Below are 22,451 nucleotides of genomic sequence, written 5' to 3'. Positions count from 1 at the left end.
GTTTTGGAGTTGATTTTATGCCACTATCACTTTATGCTTTAAAGCTAAGACCAAACAAAATGACTGCGGAAGCTGAACGAAGCCTCAACAGAAATTTAACGAGCCTAATAAAATAAGAAATTCAGTAATTCTAGTCCCACATAGCAAAACCATTGATTAAATTACATAAGTTCTGGTTGATATTGCATCTTTTTTAGCCAAGAACCATCTTCTTAAACAGGATGAGACCACCTGACCAACATGTACTGTAACTGTACACTACAGTTCAAAAGTGTGTTTGAGAGAAGTCTCTTATGCTCGCCAAGACTGCATTTATTGATGAAAAATTGATAATGATAAAATTTGATAAAAAAATATTGTTACAAATTAAAATAAATATATTCTATTTTAATATATAAAAATGTAATTTATTCCTGTGACAGCAAAGCAGAATTTCCAGAAGCCATTACTTATTAAGTCTTATGTCTCCAGTCAGTCACATTATCCTTAAAACTGCAGTCCGTAAGTTTTGCCATCTCTGTTCAAAACCTGCAATTGCAGTTATTTGAGGAATTATCATCTTTACGTGGGCTGTGCATCGACACGGCTCCTTACGCGGATGAATCTAATGTTTTGAGGAGAATGTGTGGCTGTCAGTCACTGCACTGGTGTGGATACTGTACTTCAGAATCACAGATTGTCTTGGAAGTATGACCAAAATAAGAATTTTCACCAGAGAATGTCATCTGAACAAGTAAGTAACATGTCTGCCACTTTTGCTCTGACCAACTGAGAAAAAAAAAGCATTGCAATAAATCGCGCTGCCAATGGTGATTAAATCTAACAATCGCTTAGCTCATTTCACATCAAACTGTGCAAATTATTATTATTGTTATACTTTGTTCTCAAATTGTTAATGTTAACAACATCAGCATTGCATGACTGTCTATTTAGTGTGTATTAGCATTACCTGTAGATTTCAATTTCTGTACAGTCTAATCTCTAATTGTCCATTTGTCATGCCATACAATCTGCCATCAAAATGATACGTTTAATTATTGCAGCTGCTGTGAGAAAAGGCTATAAATGATCCGCCACCTGCAGCATCCTCACATGATATAGCCTACTAGCTGGGACTCCTTCTTTATGTAAAAAGACGTGATACAATGACGCAAAGGTGAACGGCGGCATGCTCGAATTTCCCATGGAAACCTACCAGTACTACTCGAATTAGAAAACATTATTACAAGCTTACCATTGTGAATTGGGCTAAGGTAAGGAGATAGGGAGGACACTGGCTGGTTATGTACTTGCTCAAAAATCGATTTTGGATCATTTTTAGCCAAAAAAAAGTTATAAACAGCAGCTTTAAATAATCATTCTAATTTGATGCTCAAGAAATATTTCTTATTATTATCATCATCAATGTTGGAAACAGTTGTGCTGCTTAATATTTTTGTATTTTGTAAAGTTAACTTGCTACTAAGGCTATGTTCACACTGTCAGTTAAAATCCGATTATTTGTGTATCCGATTGGAATCTGATCTAAATTACTGACTGTCCACACTGTGTATCGCAACTGTTCGGATCTGATTTGTGTCCCATGTCCTCTTTCATTTTTTTTTTTTTATGGCAATAACAACATGGAGGAGTTTCCAATACAGATGTTGTCTTATTTACAACATGGCAATGTGTAGCCACCATGCTGGATAACTTTGTCTTCTGAGGCAGTGGCAGAAACGTAGCAGGCTATGCGTTGCTTAATTCAGTTGTGTCATCTTTGTCAGTCTTAAAATTCAACATGTCTTCATTATATTGTCATTTTTTGCTCGACCGGCACTTTTCAACAACACAAAATTCTTCCTGCAGCAACTTTCAGCATGTTTCCTATAACGTCCGACATGTTTACATTTTATGCGGCATGAGAAAGTGACATAAACCACGCAAAATCCTATTAGACCGGTCAGACTAAAACGGATTTCCAGAAATGTGATTTGAATAGGATTTCAAACCAGATATGATTGCAGCTCAAAATTTCATATGATTTTTTTGCCGTTCACTCTTGTTATGATCGGATTCCAATTGGACGTGCACAAAAATCATCTCAAAGAATCCACTTTTAATTATTCCCAAAGCACTCGCTCCATAAACCCAGTTTCTAGTTGGACTGATAAAACAAACAAACAAAAAAAATAAAAACATGTACTCGCTGTGGCTACTAAGAAACTTGCATGCAGTCAAGGAGATAGCACAGCAAAGGTTTAAAGAAAAGTCTTTCCCAATCACATCTGGCCCCTGCCAGAGGCCTGTTGATTCCACGGGGGGTTTCTGGGGCCCAGGATATGATGTTATGTAGCAGAGTTGGTATATGGGTCAATGACATATAAGCTTGTTCACACTAATGAAAAAAAAAAACTTTTAAAAATGTAGCTGCCTGCCAAGTTCTTAGAAGTGTTTGGATTTGAAAAGTTTTCAAAGGTTGTTCAAATGTTAGGCCAATAAAAAGTAAAGCAGTTTTGTTAAAATGCAGACAGCAGCAGAACCCTGTATTGTGGAGACATTGTGCATCCCCTTCTGTTTAGTGAGCTCAAACTGACCAGATGTACACACATCAGTTCCCAAAGAATCTGTATGAGCATCTCTTCCAACTGCTGTTCAATACACACACACACACACACACACACCAAACATACATTAAAGTCACAGGGATGCTCTGTTGACCAACCACACATAACGCACAAGCACACACTCTCCTTCAACATAATTGCAGTGGTCATCTGACCTTTCTTTTCCGCTCCATGACTGCCTTGTGTCCGATTGATCTCAACAGAGCAATTCTCATTGTGTCTGCAGTATATAGGGCACTGAAGGGAACGTCTAGAAGAACGACCAGAGGTCAGTGACCCACTCAGTGTTGTCAACTGCAAAGAGAAAATCCACTGATGAAAAACAGTTTTACATCATTGCCTTGTACAGAAAAGAAATATGAGAAGGGTAAAGCTGTCCTGTGAGACCAACAAGTCAGACCTCTGATGTATTTTAGTGGGACATTGCTAGGTCAAAGCCAGATCTTTCTTTCTTTTTTTTTCTTTCTTTTTTTTTACGCAAACTGAAATCTGATGAATGTGATAACTTGTGCAATGACGCCCAACACCAAGAGACCGTACAAAGGTCAACTGAACTCATGCTCAAATTACTACCAAACATTAATATGGAAACTGTTCTTAAAAATACATTCCAAGCTTGTCCTATTACAGTTTAGGATTTTTCTGCCTGGAACAGTACAAGAGATAAACTCTCAAGTATTTCTGTGCTACTAACATCACCAAACAGAAAATAACCATTTAGCAAATTCTACAAACACTCCCTCATCTGTCATTGGTCGAACACACACAGAGAGTCATGTCCCAAACACATTGGTTTAGCCTATGCTGTAAACTAGTCAGGATCTCAAACAAACAAAGCACTATTATAATAATGTTTATACGCATTATAGAAAAATGACACATCTGCCTAAACACAGTACTACCTAAATGTTGGCTAAGTACTCAAGTAGGTAGGTGGGGGGGTTAAAGGAATGTGAATGATTGTAGTTCAATCATCATACATTCAGACTTTATTCCCCTTTTTCGGAGCATGTGCTAAAGAAAGAATCGTACAATAACAAATACATGCTAATATTAATGCACAGAGGCATCACCCAGTCATTACACACATCTACTTTATCTGATATTCAACTGAATGCACAACTGTTGTGTGGCAATGGAATGATGTTGCTTTCACAGAGTGCAATACAAAAAACTGACCACAGAGGGCGCCATTGACTAATTCACCATTAGGTTTTACTTGGGTAGCAGTGACATCTAGAGGACAAGACACTTTATTTGTATGTCAATACAACTGCAGAATAAATTGGAAGGCATATTAAAGTGAAATATTGTTCACCCAATAATAATAATAATAATAATAATAATAATATTTTACTCACCCTACTTATTCCAGAGTTTTCAGTGGACCACTTCACACAGCTCTTTTCCATACAGTTCATAGTGACCACGTAACTAATGAACTGAAATTTTGTTCATGAGACACACAAGAACCAATGACGACTGATGATGTCATTGACATCCAACCTGAAGTGATGTAAAGTTGCCATATGTGATTTGAAAGCTATAGGGTTGGGCAAGATTTTCAATAAATTACAATTTTGCTCTGGTGATCACATTCTTTACAGTCTTTGCCTGAAAAAAATATAGCACACAAGTCACATGGTCTGTAATCCTTTTTTTTCCTTTTTGGAGTTTGACCACCCCTGATCACTATATGGGTTTATTGTATTGAAAGAGCAGAGCAAACATACTTAATTTTTTATTATTTATTTTATTAAACTTGAGATGAGATCAAATTCGTATTGTCGGCTCTATATTTTGCAGAATGTTAGATGTATCCTTCATCCTGAAATGTGAAAGGAACAAAAAATGTATTGATATGCAGTCTTTATCTAAGTGACATTTTTTTCTTTTTCAAAACACAACCCTTCAAGCGAAATATTAAACTATTTTTTAAAGTTATATCAAAATAACAACACTTACATGTAAACTATTCTGTCCAGCCTTTCTTTAAAATTCTAAGAAGTTGAAAGAAAAATATATAGTAGTTATTAAACAAATGTCTCTTGAAAAGTTTGGTGAATGAATGAATGAATGAATGAATGGTCACCTGGGTTGCTGTGGGAGAAGAACTGGCTAGAATATGCCCATTATCACTGATGTCAGATGATGGTTGAATCACAGCAGAAAAGCCACTTGCAGATACTTTAACAGATACAAATGGAAAATCAAACAATTTCAGACTTTATGAATATTTTAGTTTTTTTTAATTGTTAAAATTATTACATTAAAATGTAGTGAAGTACCTGTGTTCTCTTTAGATTCAACCTTGCCTGAGCTGAAGACCCCATCTTGTGAAGTTAGACCCTATAGATTAGAGAAAACTTTTTGTAAGCACCATAAAAACACCTATTTATATGCATTACTTCAAAAGAGACGCAATGCCAACTTGCCATTTTAAAACAAATCACAAAACAAAATAACACCACCATGAACCATTAGGATATTAAATTGCTCCAACATTCTGTTTTCCTGAACAAATCAGTTGCTGTATCAGTTGCTAGTTGTATCGGCATCTGACCTCTAATGTGGTTTGTAGTCTTCATAAAACAACGTATTTTCCATATGAATTTTCCTACTTCGAAACTGACACATGTGAGAGCTTTGCTAGTGTGTATATCTGTGCTGACTGTCACTGCTTTTCATCACATAACGCAAGCTCGATCATCAAAGTGAGTTTTGGGAGAAAGCAGCATTATGCCACAATTGCAATATAATTTGAAATTTACAGTTCCAAACTGCCAAACAGATGTTAAACTCCCCTACCTGTGCTGAGGTCAGTGCTAGCCTGGTCTCCAGCAGCAGCACGCGACTCTCCAAGTTCTCCCACTGGTTGCTCTCGATGATAATCTTGCCAGCCAAGCTTTTCTCCAGTGCATGTATCCTGTGTTCCATGAAGGCCAATCGCTGCTCCAGCCTGCCAACACTCTCCAGAAGACTTACCTCCACGCCCCTCAGCCGGCTCTCTAACACACACTCCTAAAGAGAAAGCATGTGCATTAGAGTGGATTAAACAAGTTCAGAATTTTGCAGAGAATTGTGTGTACTAGGAATTGGCATTTTGAGTATTTGTGTAGATGAGTTCTACAACACAGAAAAAATGACCAAAAGAAAATAATACTGAAATTAATAATAATAATAAATAAGTTAATACTTTTATTCAGCAAGGATGCATTAAACTGATCAAAAGTGACAGTAAAGACATTTAAAATGATACAAAAAAAAAAAAAAAAATGCTGGAAAAATGTATCATGGTTTCCACAAAAAAAAAAAAAAAAAATTAAAAAATTAAGCAGCACACTGGTTGTTTTCAACATTGATAAGAAATGTTCTTGAGCACCTATACCTATAGCATATTATAATGATCTCTGAAGGATCATGTGACACTGAATACTGGTGTAATGGCTGCTGAAAATTCAGCTTTGCCATCACAGGAATAAATTACAATTTTCAATATATTATGAAAGAAAACTATTTTGTACTAATATTGTACTAATATTTCACAATATTACTTTCAATATTAGGTTTTACTGTAATTTTGATCAAAAAAAAAAAAAAATGCAGCCTTGGTGAGCATAAGAAACTTATTTCAAACACGTTAAAAAAATCTTACCGACCACAAACTTTTGAACTGTAGTTTCAAAACTGTAGTTCAAAACTAGTTTAAATGAACAATATGCAAAAAAACATCAACATTTTCAAAATATTCTTTTTAATAATAATAAAAAAGTCTTTTTATTAACAAAAGGGTCTGCTGTGGAGAAAATAACACTGCTACTGCTTATGATAAGCGACCAAGTTTCTAGTAGCACTTTACATTTTCTTTCGCCACTAAAGCTGTCTACTTGGTGTATAATGTGCGCTTGACTATTTGATTCATCATGCACCTCCCTGTGTGTACATGTGTTGCAGGATGCGCATTCTCACAGTGGAATCTGTAGGTTGAGGCGAATCCTCTATATGCTCACTGTCTAACTCCCTCTTTTCTGTTTCCTCTTCCTGCCGTGGTTGCTCATCTGATGAGCGTCTGATCTGAGTTGGTGCTGAGCTGCTGCCAAGATGCCTTTCTACCAGTGGCTGCTTCTGAGGTACCTAAGAGGGACAGAAGCAGATATAATAATAGTAATAATAATCGTAATCATAATAATAATTTCATAAATTGTTATTATTATTATTAAATAAATTATGTTTATTTTATAAAACATGAGGTTTACATGAACACTTACTGTCAGGGATGTTAACACCAGTGAGTTACTCTCAGCAGAAGGGATCTCATTTTTAATGCAGCTCTTCAACTGAGGTCTTCTCTTCGGCTTACTGACATGCTGTAAGACAATTTGCTGTTTATTCAATTTAAAAAATAATAATTAAAAAACAAATAAATACAATATGGCCAATAACCAATGTCTGATAATAAAATTCTATATATTTTTTCTAAATAGAATCACTTTAAATGCTACAAGTGAATTTAGGCATCACAAAATTATGCCAAATATGTATGAAAAATAAATTATCATTTTTAGATTTGCTCAAGATTACATTTAACAGTGTTATTTAATATTAGTGTTTTTAATAAAGATTAACTTTTAAGTGACAGATGACAGCAAATGTAAAAACTTCAGTGTAGAAATAGGGGAAATGAGAATGCAAAATTAATTATCAAATTTATAGGGTTAGTTCACCCAAAAATGAAAATTCTGTCATCATTTACTCTCCCTTATGTCATTCCAAACCTGTAAAACTTGAGCGGTTTACTCCAAATTTTCTGAAGAGACACGATTGCTTTATATGATGAACATAATTAATTTAGGCTTTAATTCACATTTAAACATTCATCAACACACACATCAGTTATGGTAAACGGAAGCTCAAGCATGTTTGTGTAACGTGCAAGATCCAATGAGGTTCATTCTCGTGTGTTACGCAGCATGTTTGAGCTTCCGCACGAACCAATGAGGTTTGTTCTCATGTGTCAAGCAAGTATGGTTGATCTTCCATTTATGATTACTGATCAATGTTTATATGTGAATAAAAGCCTAAATTAAATCTGTTCATCATAAAGCGATCAAAACTAAACCTCTCAATTCATATGGATTTTTTACGATCTCTTTATGAACTTTTTTTTGAAGCATCAAAGTGGTAGCTGCGTGGACTGTCAATGGAGAGATAGAAATCAATCAGATTTCATTAAAAATATCTTCATTTGTGTTCCAAAGATGAACAAAAGTCTTACGGGTTTGGAACGACATGAGGGTGAGTAAATGATGACAGAGTTTTCATTTTTTGGGTGAACAAACCCTTTAAATAAAACATTCTCTAATATTGGCTGATAACTGAAATGGTACCATATCGCTACATTAGAAAAACTGTATGTGGGTACATCTTTGAGATACCTTGCTTTCTTTAGTGAGTTCTTTGTGCTTGTTGAGAACAAGGCCAATGATATCACAGAGAATGGTGACTTTCCTCTCAGCAAAGCCAAACTGAAGAAACTGCTGTTTGGTCAACAATGGCTTATAGCTGAAAACATCCCGTAAGACCTACATTTTAAGAGATTTTCCCATGAAAATGCAGATACAACAAAAAATGGTGCTAAAATAAATATTACAACTTGAGGGGTTTAACATATTAAAGGAATTAGAAGGAAATTATCCCCTAAGTGGATTAAAATCACAAACAAAAATTTGATTTGTAGAAATTCTGGAACAGGAGGAATTCCAGAGGAGCCACCAAGACTAATCACAGGAGGACTAAGCCAGATGTAAACAATGAGCTGTAGCACAAAGGGAAAAATGACGACTGGAAAAAATATGATAGAACTGCTAAACACTAGTTTCCTGTTACAACAACCCTAATTTTTAGCAAATGCCATCGAGGCCCTCAAGGTAATATACTGGGACCACTAATTCCCTCCAGAATATTTCACGTGAGCTGCAGATGATCCTGGGATGAAGGCCAGAACTTTTAGTACTGCACAAAAGGTCAATGAACAGGAGGAAGTGCCAAAAGAGAGAGCAGCTCTTCAGTCCAACGGATAAACGTACAGAATCAGCTTCGAGTTAATCTGAGATCAGACGACTTGGACCAACATGAAGGCCAGCGCCCTTTTTTGTTCTCTCACTGCAGGAGAGAAACGTGAGCAGAGAATTGTAATTACTCAAGACTTGGTAGAGAAGAGCTGCCAGTTGAACATCTGAATGCTGGAGAATGGAGCTACAGATGCTCCGAATCACAGAGCTCTGGAGAGACCTGCGTTTCTGATTTGGGGGATAAAACTCTCTGAGATCAGGGACAGTGCCAATAAATATGGCTATTAGGCAACATGAAGCCTGGCTTTGTAAATTTCATTACATGTAAAATTGCTTTTCCAAAAAAAAAAAAAAACCCACCTCATTAAAGGCGGAGTGAAAAACAATATCATTGACTCGGTCATAGCTCTAAAGTCTATAATTTTTGACCTCAAAAAATGAACTTTCTGTCCTCATAACTGAAACAAAGCAACTGAAACCACTTTGATCCATTTAAAACAACAAACTCCTCAAAACCAGTTGCTCTTGAAAGAAACTGCAAACAGTTTGTAAAAGTCAAATTAAAGAGGGCTGTAATGTCACAAACATGCATGCTAATAAAGACCTGTGGTTGATTTCAAATGAAAATTATCCAATAGCTAAGCCTATCCCTAAACCATGTTAGCTGTATAAATTACATAGCCTTTTAACTAAACTGTAGCTGGGTTTCCATCCAAACGTGAAGCGAATCTTTTCAAAGTTCACAAAAAAAGACAGCCGATTAGTCATGTGGGTTTAATGTTCGCCAAGTCAGAATTTATTCGGCAAATGCGTTTCCATCTCCCGTTATTTCGCATTAACTCTTTTTCGCACAAGTCAAAAACCACCTCAAGTGAGCGTAAAAACTTTTTTTGTAAATTAACAGATTTTTTTTTTTTTTTTTTTGGCATTTCCATCACTCATTTCTGATGCAATACTTCAAAATGAGCATAAAAACAGGGTGATGGAAACAAAGCATGTGACTTAAATATTTAAAACAAGGGTTTAAAGGGATAATTCACCCAAAAATGAAACCATCATGTTGTTTCAAACCTATATGCATTTCTTTTTTTCTGCTGAATGAAAAATAAGATATTTTAAAGAATGTTGGTAACCAGTTTTGGTGACCACTGACTTTCATTGAAAGGACAAAAAGAAACATTTCACAAAATATCTTTCTTTTATGTTCCACAGAAAAAGAAGAGTTAACAATGACAGAAACTTCATTTGTGAATTATCCCTTTAAAATATATTCAACCTATTCAATAACAAGCTACATAGTACAAATAACATATGTTCATGCAATTCACCTTGTAAACATTCTCAATAAATCGTAAGTCATTCATTCCCGTCAGTTCCACCCCATAATCGACCAGGTGCTCTGTGAGTGATGGGGAAAAGGATGTGAAGGCATAGCTCACAATGGGAAGACATGCTGATGGATCTCCCACAGCCAATCTGTAAGAGTAAAACACAACATCAAATTAAAAAGCACTTGTACTGACAAACAATTCATTTAAATGTGTCACAAAATCAACACCATATAAAGGTTTTAAATCAAAAAGTTGTATAACATGTCTGCAAGCCATTTTGAGTATCGTGCTGGAGACAAATTAAGTCATCTTTCTGGATCGTGTCCAGCATATACAAGCCAAATGGATCTGTCTTTCTGAGAAGAATGTTGTGTTTGATGCATCTCACATCAAAACCTCCTCACTGAGCATCTGATGTGCAGCTTGAGATCCTGGTAGAGGAACGGAGCTGGTTTTTGTAAAGCCTGTTTACAAAATAACTCAGCATTGGAGAGGCTCGGGACAAGTCTTCAGCTTTCCAAACTTCAAAACAAAATATGGGACATGAAACACTGGAACACAGACCCCCATTTTGGATGTTTATATGAGTCAAGATGTTTAAAGCCTAGGCCAAAAAAGTGGGGGTAGAATTGGGGGACGTTAATGTCTAATGAATTACATCCTGCATATATCATCTCTGCTGACTGCATATGAAAAATGAATCATAAGAGCTATGCATTCATAAAGGCGGGGAAGTGAATGAGATTTGTATCGAATGTCAATGTGGTCACATTTTACAATAGAAGGTCCCTTTATTTACTTAATTATTGACTTAGGTTCAAGGAAAAATATAGGGACTAAAAACCTACTTTAAGCATCAAAGGTGTTCAATCAGCGTTTTTGAACAAATCTCTTTCAATGACAAATACACTTTTTAACAGTCACTTGTCGCCGCTTTGTGGCGTAATGATGTAATCGAAACAATTGTTATTTGAAAGTGGCAAGTTAATTTCAAAAGGTGATTTGCTCTATTTTGATCGCTACCGTAGACATCAGTGTTTATATCTGAACTATAAACTTATATCCTGTGATAATATGAATATTTCTAACACAGAAATAATGAAACTGTTTGGTTTGCTTCATACCTATATACATGATAACTGCTCTCTCTGGGTCAGCGACAGCGCAAACTCATTTTTGAATGTTCCGGTGTTATTTTGTCAAAGGTTTAATACACAGGCGAATCGTTGTCATTTAGCAATTGTTTGAATTTAGTTTGAATTCAGATCGTGATCATTTAATTAATTGTGCAGCTCTAACCTAACTTGTAACACTTTTTTTTTTTTTATTATTATTTCCACAATGAAGACCACAGCCTGCCTCTTTGACAGCTGATCAACTACTTCACAACCACTCGAGTAAAGACGTAAAAGGCCTGGACTCATTGACCCAATAATCGCTCATAACAGTGTTAACTTTAATTTCACGCTAATCATCATAGGACTATCAGGCCTTCCCTTTACCCCATCCACATTCATGATATGCACAAGTATTCATGTAGCTCAAACAGCAAAGCATGGTGCTAGCAACACCAAAGTCATGGGTTTGATTCCCAGGGAATGCATGAACTGATAAAATGTATTCCTTTAATATAACGCAATTTGCATTGGATAAAAGTGTCTACCAAATGCATTAATGTAAATGTAACAAACAAAAAGTGCACTAATATCTAAGAAGGTAGCATGTACAAAATCAAAAAAAAAAAAAAAAAAAACATCTTAAAGTTGACAAGAAAATGAATTTGCGAGTTTTTCCTTCCTTTTTTGACATATATCCAAGTGAAGCAGCTTCTCAAACAAGTAAAAAATGTAGGGCAGAACTTCATTTTGTCCATCGGGAATTGATTGGATCATTGTGGTTTTCTATTGCTGTGATCTCATGTGAGTGACGGGTTGTCCTGCCCTCACGCCAGTAACAGGGATCCAAGCAGGCAAGCAGGAAAAAAGGTGAGAACATTGCGTGGGATGGGGGCATGCTCCGCACAGAATTTTTTGTAAAAAAAAAAAAAACACACTTTCTCATTGGATCTATGCAAATCCCATATGTGACCTATTTTGATCCCAAAAAGGTGATTAGTCACTGAAAGGTGAGGAGTTTGCATCTATGCAGTAAACATGTCATCAGAGAAGAGATGTCATTACAAGAGGAAGGGGAAGTTATTTTGATTAAAGATTACGAGGGAACATTAATTTAAAAAAATGAGAATGGACATTTATATAATTCTCATAGTGCACTTTGAACTTAAACAGGCCTGATCAGCGTTATGTAAATGAATAAGGTAAAAATATCTTACACAGAATGGTCATCTGAACACCTGAATTTCCATGTGCAGAAATATTTGGTTAAACCAGTCTTAGAAGCATTTCTAAATTTTTATAAACCTGAGACCACTAAGTTGAACTTATGAACATCTGGGCAGCCAGCAACTGTCCCGGTGTTAGACAGCTTCCTCTTGTGTCGACAGTTACTCCTGCTGGATGTGGCTAGTCCTACGTGGTGGTATACCGACAATACCCTGGATAGCATAGATCTCGATACACAACAAAGACTTGCTGTCCTGGTCACAGATGAGCCAACGAGACGCACACCAACAAGTCGTGCTCTTTCTCTGATATGTCTCCCATTATGTTGTGTGGATTGCAATATTTTATGTACAGCTGTGTTATTGGCCAGTGTTTCAGTTTCTTTGTCCATATAGTTCCCATAGAAAGTCATCATACCCCGTGAAAATCTTTATCTTTTGTCACATTACACCCAGGAAAATAAAATGAAGTCTAACTTTTTTGAGCTGTATGTACACATTATAACCCTCATCATCAAAGTGAAAATTTCAAAATTTTCAAAAATGTTAAAACATTCTGGAGGATAAAAACTAGAATAACAGTGTTGGAAAAATCACCTTTTGGTGATTTGGCTTTTTATTCTTTTGATGGTATGTTTAGGATCATCGTCATGTTGGAAGGTGAATGACCTGCCCATCATCTTCAGCTGTCTAGCAGAGGGACGCAGGTTTTCAGGGGTATGGTGTGTCTTGGGTGGTGTGCTGTGTTTGCTTTTCGCCAAACATAGTGCTTGGAGTTCAGTCCAAAAAAAGTCAATTTTGGTCTCACAGCACGTTTTGCCAGATGGCATCAGAGTCTTCCAGGTGTGATTTTGCATAGCGCAAACGAGACTGAGTGTGGCACTTTTTCAGGAAAGGCTTCTTTCTTTCAGTGCTATGTTTGGCGAAAAGCAAAACAAGTTAATTAATTAGTTAGACTTAATTTACTTTATTTTCCAGGGTGTAATGTGACAAAAGGTAAAGATTTTCACAGGGTATAATGACTTTATATAGGCACTGTGTGTGTGTAATATATATATATATAATATTTTGCTTTAAAATTCTTCATATTTCATACCTTTGATAGTCCACATCTCTGGGATACTTTAGAGAACGGAGAGAGACTTCCAGCTTTCTTAAACATCCTTTCAGATCACCAGTGGCCATCTCTGTAATTTTAGAGGATTTCATCAGGAGTTAAAGTTTTATTACTGTTTAAATACATACCGATGTCAATTTGCCATTCATAGACCATACAATGTAAAATGATCGTGGCATGTTATTTCAACATGTAACGTTAGCCTACATCTTTTGCATTAGTTGATAATATTTTGTACTTATTTGCGTTTGTAATACAGTAACAACTGTCTTACCGCTGGTTGGATTTTATTGTTAAACAATTATTGCTAATTCCTCCCTTTTGTTTTTGCCGCTGAAACATTCGGGTTTGTTGTGATTGGTTTCTATGCACCGGGAGTCGACGGTTCAATCCATTGTTTCACTTCTACACATTCATGTCTTAGTTTGCTTCTTTTAGAAGCACACATTTACAAATTTTGGTGATGCAGTTTCATTTAATTACTCGTGAATTTACGCCATTCCTTCACGTATGTATTAATGCATTTACTTTATTAACTTAATCATTCATTCATATATATTTATGTATGCATTAAACCATACGAATTTGACGAACATGACAGAAACCTTTTCAATCGAAAGTGCAACTGTATGTACCTGTGCTTAATTTACTCTGAGCGATTTGCGTCACTTCCACCAATAACAAGAAACGTCAGTCTGGCCAGAGTGTTCGAGGAGGCGGAGAAACAGACAGGGGGAGCGAGAGGACTGATGAATGATAGTGTCATAGGAGTGTCTCACCTCGATCAGCAGCGTTGGAGCTGTCAAGATGGCTGTACTGGGCTCTTGTTAAAAGATAATTTCATCCGTGAGACACTGGCAGATCAGCAACTCACTTCGTCGCGGCGGCGGTAGAAGTATTTCACATACACAGAGGTGGGTGGTGCTGCTTTGAGCGATTGACGCTGCGAAAATAAAAACAGAAGCGTTCGATGCGTCACATTGCGCAACAGCCAATCAGACTTCGAGTTTATATGTCAAATTGGTATTTAAACCAATTGTTTTAGAGCGAGGCGGGACTTTGTGCTTCAGCCAAACATGATGGAGGTCCCATAGCTTAACAAAATATAAACTAGAAAACCTCGATTTGTATGTCAGTCATTACGCTAAATAAGATATAATTATATAATTTATAAAGTCTCAGAACTCGTGCTAATATTTTTTTATACTTCTATAATGTGTCAGATGAGTTCTCCTTTGTTAGGGCAGAAATCTGAAAGGCTACTGATATGCAAATAAAGCCAGAAAAAATAGGCCAGGGTTAAACTACGTTTTAAATACTTATCAATAGACCTAATATGTATTTTTCAGATACTGTAAATAGTGCTTTTGTGATATTCTTATATAGCTGTTCTTTCCAGCTTGTCATTGTATTGGCTCAGTTTACTGTAAACAGTTTGTTGTCAGGAGTAACACAGTTAGAACATGCATGGAGCTGCCAGACCTGTTTACTTTCACTTTTAATAGAAATACAAGAGTTAGATGAGCTAATCAACCATGAAAATTATGTTCATGATATAACTTTAATAAGCACAAGTAGTTTGTAATGATTTAAGAGCTGCCTCTGCCCTTAGGCAAAGCAGAGGGAAAATGCTTGTAAGAGTTCATTGACCTTGTTCAGATTTCCGTTCCATGTTTTAAGCAGGTCTAAGAATTCCCAAGCTCCTCCTACAGAATGCCAAAGAGTCATGTTAGAGACTCTGCGACAAGGAGAGCGACCAGAGAGCATTCTAGAGGCCATTAAAGACATGAATAACAAGGCTTCTCATAGATTGAGATATGTTTTAGAGAGCGAGGCCCTTGGAGGGAGTCAGACAGGGCCACATAAAAAGGCTTAATGCATATCTCCGAGAGAGGATTAGTGCTACTGCAGTGGAGATAAAGCTGCCATCAAGGGTTTTTATTTCCCAGCTGATTACTGCACTCTGCACACTAGCACTAAAAACAGTTTCCTTAGGGCTGTTTTGCTCCGTCGGATCTGTAGGGTTCAGGGACATAACAGAAATGATCTAAATCAAAAATAAAGTGCTGAGAGCTTGAGGACTCTGGATTACTCTGGTTTAGTTTGTAGGAACAGAAGGCAGAGAGATAAAAGGCTTGATACACAAGCTTTCCTTTAGTAATAAATAAATAAATACAATAAGAGATTATATGGTTTACAAAAGCTCTCAGTGAAACAGGAAATAAAAGCAGCTTGTGCATATCAAATGTCTCAGAGTGCTGAGATTACATCAGCTTCTCCTGCCTAATGTATATGAAATCAAAAACAGAAACTGATCTAACACCAGAACTCTCAGTAATCGAAATCTGTTGCATGTGTAGCATACTTCAGTTTTTTAAAAGTCACAAAAAGTTAATGGAGGTCTACAGCTCAGCAGTAATGCAGGAACTCAGTGACATAATTTGACTCGATTTCAAACTGGAAATTAAATGTTCTTCAACTGTAAATTTCACTACTGATCAAAAGTTTGAAGTAATTAGGATTTTTTTTTTTTTTTTTTAAAGAAGTCTCTTATGCTTACCAGGGGTGAATTTGTTTGATGTAAAATAAAGTAAAAACAGCAATATTGAAAAATGAAAAAACTTATTTCTGTGATGGCAAAGCTGAATTTTCAGCATCATTACTTCAGTCTTCAGTGTCACATGATCCTTAAGTAATAATTCTAATATGCAGATTTGGTGCTCAATTATTAATAATGTTACTTCTTATAATTATTATCATTGTTGAAAACTGTTAATATGGAAACAGTGATACATTGTCAAAAAGTGATACAAGTTCAAAAAGTCGATTTATTTGAAATAGAAATCTTTTGTAACACTATAAATGTTTTTATTGTCACTTTTAAACAATTTAATGTCCTTGCTGAATAAAAGTATTAACATCTTTTTTTTTTAATCTTAGTGTATCATTGTTTCCACAAAAATGTTAAACAGCACAACTGTTTTCATCATTGATAATAATAATGAGTGTTTCTTAAAGGATTAGTTCACTTCAGAATCAAAATTTCCTGATAATTTACTCACCCCTATGTCATACAAGATGTTTGTTTCTTTCTTTCATCAGTCGAAAAGAGATTATGGTTTTTGAGGGAAAACATTCCAGGATTTTTCTCCATATGGCTACCAGTGGGTTGAAGGTCCAAATTGCAGTTTAAATGCAGCTTCAAAGGGTACTACACAATCCCAGCTGAGGAATACAGGTCTTATCTGCCTATATCACGCGTGACCTTTCTAACGTGATTACGTCATGCGTGGTGTATCGCAGAGCTAGTGCAAAATGAGCATTTGTGGTTAAGTATACTATATATATATATATATTTTTTTTTTTTTAAGAAAATTGCTTGTTGTTTCGCTAGACAAGACCATTATTCCTCGACTGGGATTGCCGTAAAGCATTTTGAAGCTGCATTGAAACGGCAATTTGGACCTTCAACCCGTTGGTAGCAGTTGAAGTCCACTATATTATATGGAGAAAAATCCTGGAATGTTTTCCTCAAAAACCATAATTTCTTTTCGACTGAAGAAAGAAACACATATATCCATCTTGGATGATGGATATTATATTATATATTTTTATATATTCAGATCTGCAGATGGGTCAGGGTCTGTGGAGGGTGGTGAGGAACCAGCAGCTGCAGCAGCAGTACAGTGAACAGTGCTTTCTCCAGCGGGACAGAGAGCGGGGCCGGAGGGTGGGGCCCCCACTGGCTGATCCACTGCAGCAGCGCCGCACGCCACAGTGCCAGGTCCCCGGCACCGATATCAGCCACCTGCTGCGCGTCCGCAGGGGCAAAGAGGAGCAGGGCTTCATCGATCTTGAGATGCTGCCGCCCGAACTCAGCATCACCATCCTCTCCTACCTGAATGCTACCGACCTGTGCCTGGCCTCCTGTGTGTGGCAGGACTTGGGCAATGATGAGTACCTGTGGCAGGGGTTAGTGATGTGTTTAGCTCCCATATAAAATATTGTCTTAGTATTTTCTCAATAATAATTCAGGGAGAATTATATAAGGGAGTTAGGAAACATAATGTTTCTTTCAGTGAAAACTAAACTGTATCATTATTTTATATTCCAACTATTCTGAAATAAATAAAATAAGTATATTTCCTATTTTTCCACTAATGAAGAAAGTGTTTTATAATTTAGCATTCCTCCTATTCAACTGCTTGTTTTTCTTTGTCTGCCCTCTAGCCTGTGCAAGTCCACTTGGGGTCACTGTTCCATATACAATCGAAGGCTTCCATCTGGATTTTCCTATAGAAAGCTCTACATGGAATTAGATGAAGGAAGCCTAACCTTCAACGCCAACCCGCAAGAGGTATAAAAAATGCAAGCTTTTGTTCTGTCTCACCACAATAATGTCTCTGTAATTAGAGGCCAAGCCATTTAATGTTTAAATGGGCAAAGAGCAGAGAAATGATCATAGCCACAGTGTACTTTGGAAATGCAATTCTGACCAACTTTAGCTATGATTAATATGACGGTTTCCTCCTCCACCCTGTAAATTCCCACATAACCCAGAAATGCTCATACTGCAGACTAAATATATTATTTTTACAAGCTCACCTAGAATGAATAATGGTGCATGACATAGGCTTTTAGACCACAACCTGGATTAAAATGAAATGAATGGCTTTTCTCTCATGCAAGCTGCTCTTAAAACATCATTTCTGTTCAGAGATGCATTTGAATGTCTTGACTCCCCTCGCTCGTGTCTTAGGTTAGATTAGCAAAGCTTTAGCTGTCCACTTAAAGGACATGCGATAGCCTTGCTCCGGACTAAACCGCGGTGTCTGGCAAAAAAGCTCGCCCCCTCCTTCTCTTTTTCCCCTAATCCCCACACCCTGTTTTATGTGGGTTCTTTCATTCAGGGTATCAGTTACTTCATGTCCAGAGGTATTCTTGTGGACCACCCGAAGGAAATTGCCAAGTTTATATTCTATACCAGAATGCTGAACTGGAAGATGCTGCGGATTTATCTTGATGAACGGTTTGTTTCTTCATTTTTTTCATTTTCTTTTATTATTTTGTAAGACATGTAGTTTCATAGCTTATACCAAGCTACATACATATATCAATACCATGAACTATGGTCATATTTGAAGGAAAACAAATATTGGCACTGTCAATTTATATATATATATATTTGAATGTCTTGACTCCCCTCGCTCGTGTCTTAAGTTAGATTAGCAAAGCTTTACCTGTCCACTTATTTATATCCCCATGTATATAATATTCTGCTACTGATGATAACTAAAAATGTTTACCGTGTTTGCAGGCGAGATGTTCTGGATGAGCTGGTCACACTTCATAATTTTAGTAACCAGTTCCTTCCTAATGCACTGAGGGACTTCTTCAGACACATTCATGCCCCGGAGGAGAGGGGCGAGTACCTGGAGACCCTCATCACTAAGTTTTCTCATCGTTTCTGTGCCTGCAACCCCACTTTGGTCCAGGATGTGGGCTTAAGTCCTGGTAAGTGAACTACCATCATTACAGATACCAGAATGGCACTTCTACTACGATGTGATCTAGTGTGTAATTGTGACATCAAGATCACGTTTGTTTGCTTTGCTGGGTGTCAGGCATGTACAGCAGTCACAAGTGACGTTCACAGATTTTTGCCAAAGGCAACAATTAAAGTTCAAGTACTGGTTCTAATATTGGTACATGCAAATCACAAATTGCAGGATTAGTATTGTCGTGTATTGATTTGAGTCAACCATCTTTTATTAGCTGCAGATCTGCATGATCTTGTCTTTGTATAGAGCAACATGTTAGAAATCCTTGTACTAACACTGCCGTTTGCTTCTAAAGCCGAGCTAAGCCCACTGGCTTAAAGTGTTAGCAAAAGAGGACCCTGTGTTGAGTCCAACCAATCAGAGTTACCTCCTGCAATAACATGTGACTTGTAGTGCATGTGTGCTACTGTACAAGCAGGAAGATTTATAATAAATTACTGACAGAGCTCACTCTTCAAGCCGAGGTGTGCACTTCTCACATTGTTTCCATTTTAACATACATGCATATATATTGGCAGTCAAATTTTTGGAACAATTCATTAATAATTCATTATTTTGAATAATGAATTAATAATTAACAATGCATTTATTTGAAGAAAAATGCAGTAAAACCGCAATATTGTGAAATATTTTTACAATTTAAAATAGCTGTTTTTCATTTTAATATATTTTAAAATGTAATTTTTTTGTGATGGCAAAGCTGAATTTTAAGCATCATTACTCCAGTCTTCAGTGTCACATGATCTTCATGAACATGAAATCATTCTAATATGCTCATGTGTTGCTAAAAAATAAATAAAATAAAATAAATATCATTATTATTCATGTTGAAAACAGTTTAATATTTTGTGGAAAGAGTGATACACTACCATTTAAAAGTTTGGGGTAATTAAGATCTATATAAATTATATATAAATTAATACTTTTATATAAACAAGGATACATTCAGTTTAATCAAGTGTCAGTAAAGACATTTATAATGTTACAAAGGATTTCTATTTCAAATAATGTTGTTCTTTTGAAATTTCTATTCATCAAAGAATCCTTAAAAAAAAGTATCACAGTTTCCACAAAAATATTAATAAAATATAAAGCAGCAAAAACTGTTTTCAGCATTGATAATAATACGAACCATTATTAATAATTCAACACCAATAATAATTTATAATAATTGAGTACCAAATCAGCATATTAAAATGATTTCTGAAAGATCATGTGACACAGAAGACTGGAGTAATGAAGCTGAAAATTCAGCTTTGCCATCACAGGAGTAAATTATATTTTTAAACATATTCAAACATTTAAAATGTAATAATATTTCACAATATTACTGTTTTTACTGTATTTCTGATCAAATAAATTGTTTCTGCATAATGCAAACATTTTTATTTGAGGTAGGGTTACAACGTTACAACGAAAAAATGACAAACGCACCTCTCTCTTTCTCGCTCTCTCTCCTGGTTTTTGCAGATGCGGTGTACGTGCTGTGCTACTCTCTCATCCTTCTCTCCATCGATCTGACCAGCCCTCACGTAAAGAACAAGATGTCCAAGAGGGAGTTTATCCGAAACACACGGCGGGCGGCTCAGAACATCAGCGAGGACTTTGTAGGCCACCTCTATGACAACATCTATCTGATCGGCCACGTGGCAGGCCTAGGCACTACAGAGACACGTCAGAGAGAGCTGGCGTGTAAAACATTAGCAAATGCACTAGGAAGGATTCTGCTTCAAGCTGGAAGAAAAACACTGTCAGAATTCATTTCAAAAATGAAGTCCTATGAGTTAAGCCTTTGATATGATGTGCTGCATTACAAAGACATGGAGGACAGCCACAATGTGAAGAATCAGCAAAGCAAGTCAGTTGTTAGCAGGCTAGCAATGGTAGCGACAAGGTTAACCTACAAGAAACTGCTTAAACATGAAAAACTATGTAGCTACATGAAGATTAATGAGATAAGCTATGAAGTCAGTTAAAGCTGAATGTAGACTTAACGGGGCTTGCGTCATATTTACAAAGACATCTTTTTTCTTCCTCGTTCTAAATTGGAAACCTCATTATATCAAATGAATGTCAGCTTTTTTGCCATATCTACAAAATCCAGGCAAGTCTAAGACATTCAGTCTATAGTCACTGTGATATCAAAGGATTGACAGACTAAAACAGCAGAACTATTGATAATGAACAAAAGTGTTTTATTTTAATTCTGTGTGTACTTTCTTGTTTTAGGAGGCTTTGTTTGTGCATTGTCACATATGTCTCATCTTCCTTGAGAAGAGTAAAACCCTGCGAGACATTGTATGCACTGAATTTTTATTACGTATGTTTCATAGGTTTGGTCATCTTCTTCTTTTTTTTTTTTTTTTTTTTTTTCTGTTGTTGTACACCACATTCTATTAGACCATTTTCCAATCCAAAATATATAAATTCTATACACGCAAATACTTCATATACAAGCAAATGAAATCCATCATCTGAACATCTGAGTATGTTAATCTAGAGAAGCTTTTCTCAAAAAAAGACAAGATGTTCAATGAATTTTAGTTAAGTATTTGCTCTCAGTTCATAAATGTGGGTTGTTGTGTTTTTTTTTGTTTTTTTTTCTTTTATTCAGATTTTCTATAATTGGGTGCCAATAGAGAGGATTAAATACTAAACAACATATACACAATAATAAGGAACAATATTATTATTCACACGCTCTGCATAGTTTAATTTAATGTTGAACATTTTATTTGCACATAATGTATATAATTATAGAGATTTATAAACATTAAATTTTATTTTGGAGTATTTTAACTAAGAGTTGTGGTTTTTCCCTCAATTAAAAGAGTGAATTCTCCTTTGCACTTTTTTTGGCATATTTACCATGTCACAATGCTACATAATTCTGACCATTGTTATCCAGTGCTGAATTAACTGTTATTTTAATAACAGATTACAGCTAATCTTTCCCTGGTTCTTTTGGTATTTCTTTTCAATTTCTTTTCTTTTTTGGTATTTAATTTTGGTATCAAATGCAATTCTATTTGAACAAATCTGCTTAACTAGTTAAATAGCAGAAAGAATTTGTTTAATAGATTTCAGAATGACAACACTGGACTAACGCACTTATAGATTGTATCAAAAAAATAAACCTTTGAAAATCACTGTTTGCATGGCTGATCCTTAGCATTTAAAAAAGCAATGCATTTGTTTAAATGATTGCAAAAAACAATACCATGTGAATTTTGACAACCTTGATTATGCCTTAATTCCAATAAATTAGTAATTATTTTTTGGTAAATTGGAATTTACATAAATTGTGCGACTACCTTCATTAAAACAAGCTATTCCAAAGTCACGTGAGTTTTCTTTTGTCTGACCAGTAAATGTTTGCTTTCTAATTTCCAGCAAAAAAAGTATTTTTCTTCCTGTAAATTAG

The 22,451-nt window shown here is 35.9% G+C and overlaps 2 protein-coding genes across 3 annotated transcripts; one reads left to right on the top strand and one right to left on the bottom strand.

Annotated features, from left to right (window-relative positions):
• Positions 1 to 4,045: 4,045 nt before the first annotated feature.
• On the bottom strand, positions 4,046 to 14,028 carry cep44 (centrosomal protein 44). 2 transcript variants are annotated; one of them, XM_051905112.1, is made up of 11 exons: positions 13,741 to 14,028; positions 13,446 to 13,536; positions 10,006 to 10,153; positions 8,042 to 8,188; positions 6,875 to 6,973; positions 6,576 to 6,740; positions 5,415 to 5,627; positions 4,895 to 4,955; positions 4,699 to 4,793; positions 4,572 to 4,606; positions 4,046 to 4,112 (listed from the first exon to the last, which is right to left on the bottom strand). In XM_051905112.1, exons 2-11 carry the CDS (start codon positions 13,532 to 13,534, stop codon positions 4,061 to 4,063), a joined length of 1,104 nt encoding a protein of 367 aa, XP_051761072.1. In that variant the 5' UTR covers positions 13,535 to 13,536; positions 13,741 to 14,028; the 3' UTR covers positions 4,046 to 4,060. The 2 variants fall into 2 exon arrangements, with proteins under 2 accessions (XP_051761072.1, XP_051761062.1); XM_051905102.1 differs by lacking the exon at positions 4,046 to 4,112 and adding an exon at positions 4,340 to 4,434 and having other exon boundaries at positions 13,741 to 14,011.
• A 144-nt stretch (positions 14,029 to 14,172) lies between these two features.
• fbxo8 (F-box protein 8) lies at positions 14,173 to 22,176 on the top strand. The gene is made up of 6 exons (XM_051905125.1): positions 14,173 to 14,380; positions 17,090 to 17,438; positions 17,697 to 17,823; positions 18,377 to 18,495; positions 18,784 to 18,980; positions 20,498 to 22,176. The coding sequence occupies exons 2-6, from the start codon at positions 17,098 to 17,100 to the stop codon at positions 20,821 to 20,823; spliced, it is 1,110 nt and encodes a 369-aa protein (XP_051761085.1). The 5' UTR covers positions 14,173 to 14,380; positions 17,090 to 17,097; the 3' UTR covers positions 20,824 to 22,176.
• The last annotated feature ends 275 nt before the right edge of the window (positions 22,177 to 22,451 follow it).

Source organism: Ctenopharyngodon idella, chromosome 1 (assembly GCF_019924925.1).
Source record: "Ctenopharyngodon idella isolate HZGC_01 chromosome 1, HZGC01, whole genome shotgun sequence".
Taxonomy (NCBI): Eukaryota; Metazoa; Chordata; class Actinopteri; order Cypriniformes; family Xenocyprididae; genus Ctenopharyngodon; species Ctenopharyngodon idella.
This window is presented reverse-complemented; position numbering and strand designations above follow the sequence as displayed.

What these genes read in the sequence shown, in the direction of transcription:
- cep44 (XM_051905102.1), bottom strand. Translation starts at nt 13,534, where the DNA reads ATGGCCACTGGTGATCTGAAAGGATGTTTAAGAAAGCTGGAAGTCTCT. An exon ending in AACTCACTAAAGAAAGCAAG is followed by an intron (nt 6,974 to 8,041) that starts GTATCTCAAAGA and finishes ATTGTCTTACAG; the next exon opens with CATGTCAGTAAGCCGAAGAG. An exon ending in CTCAACCTACAGATTCCACT is followed by an intron (nt 5,628 to 6,575) that starts GTGAGAATGCGC and finishes CTTTCTCTTTAG; the next exon opens with GAGTGTGTGTTAGAGAGCCG.
- fbxo8 (XM_051905125.1), top strand. Translation starts at nt 17,098, where the DNA reads ATGGGTCAGGGTCTGTGGAGGGTGGTGAGGAACCAGCAGCTGCAGCAG. An exon ending in TCAACGCCAACCCGCAAGAG is followed by an intron (nt 17,824 to 18,376) that starts GTATAAAAAATG and finishes TCTTTCATTCAG; the next exon opens with GGTATCAGTTACTTCATGTC. An exon ending in GGATGTGGGCTTAAGTCCTG is followed by an intron (nt 18,981 to 20,497) that starts GTAAGTGAACTA and finishes TGGTTTTTGCAG; the next exon opens with ATGCGGTGTACGTGCTGTGC.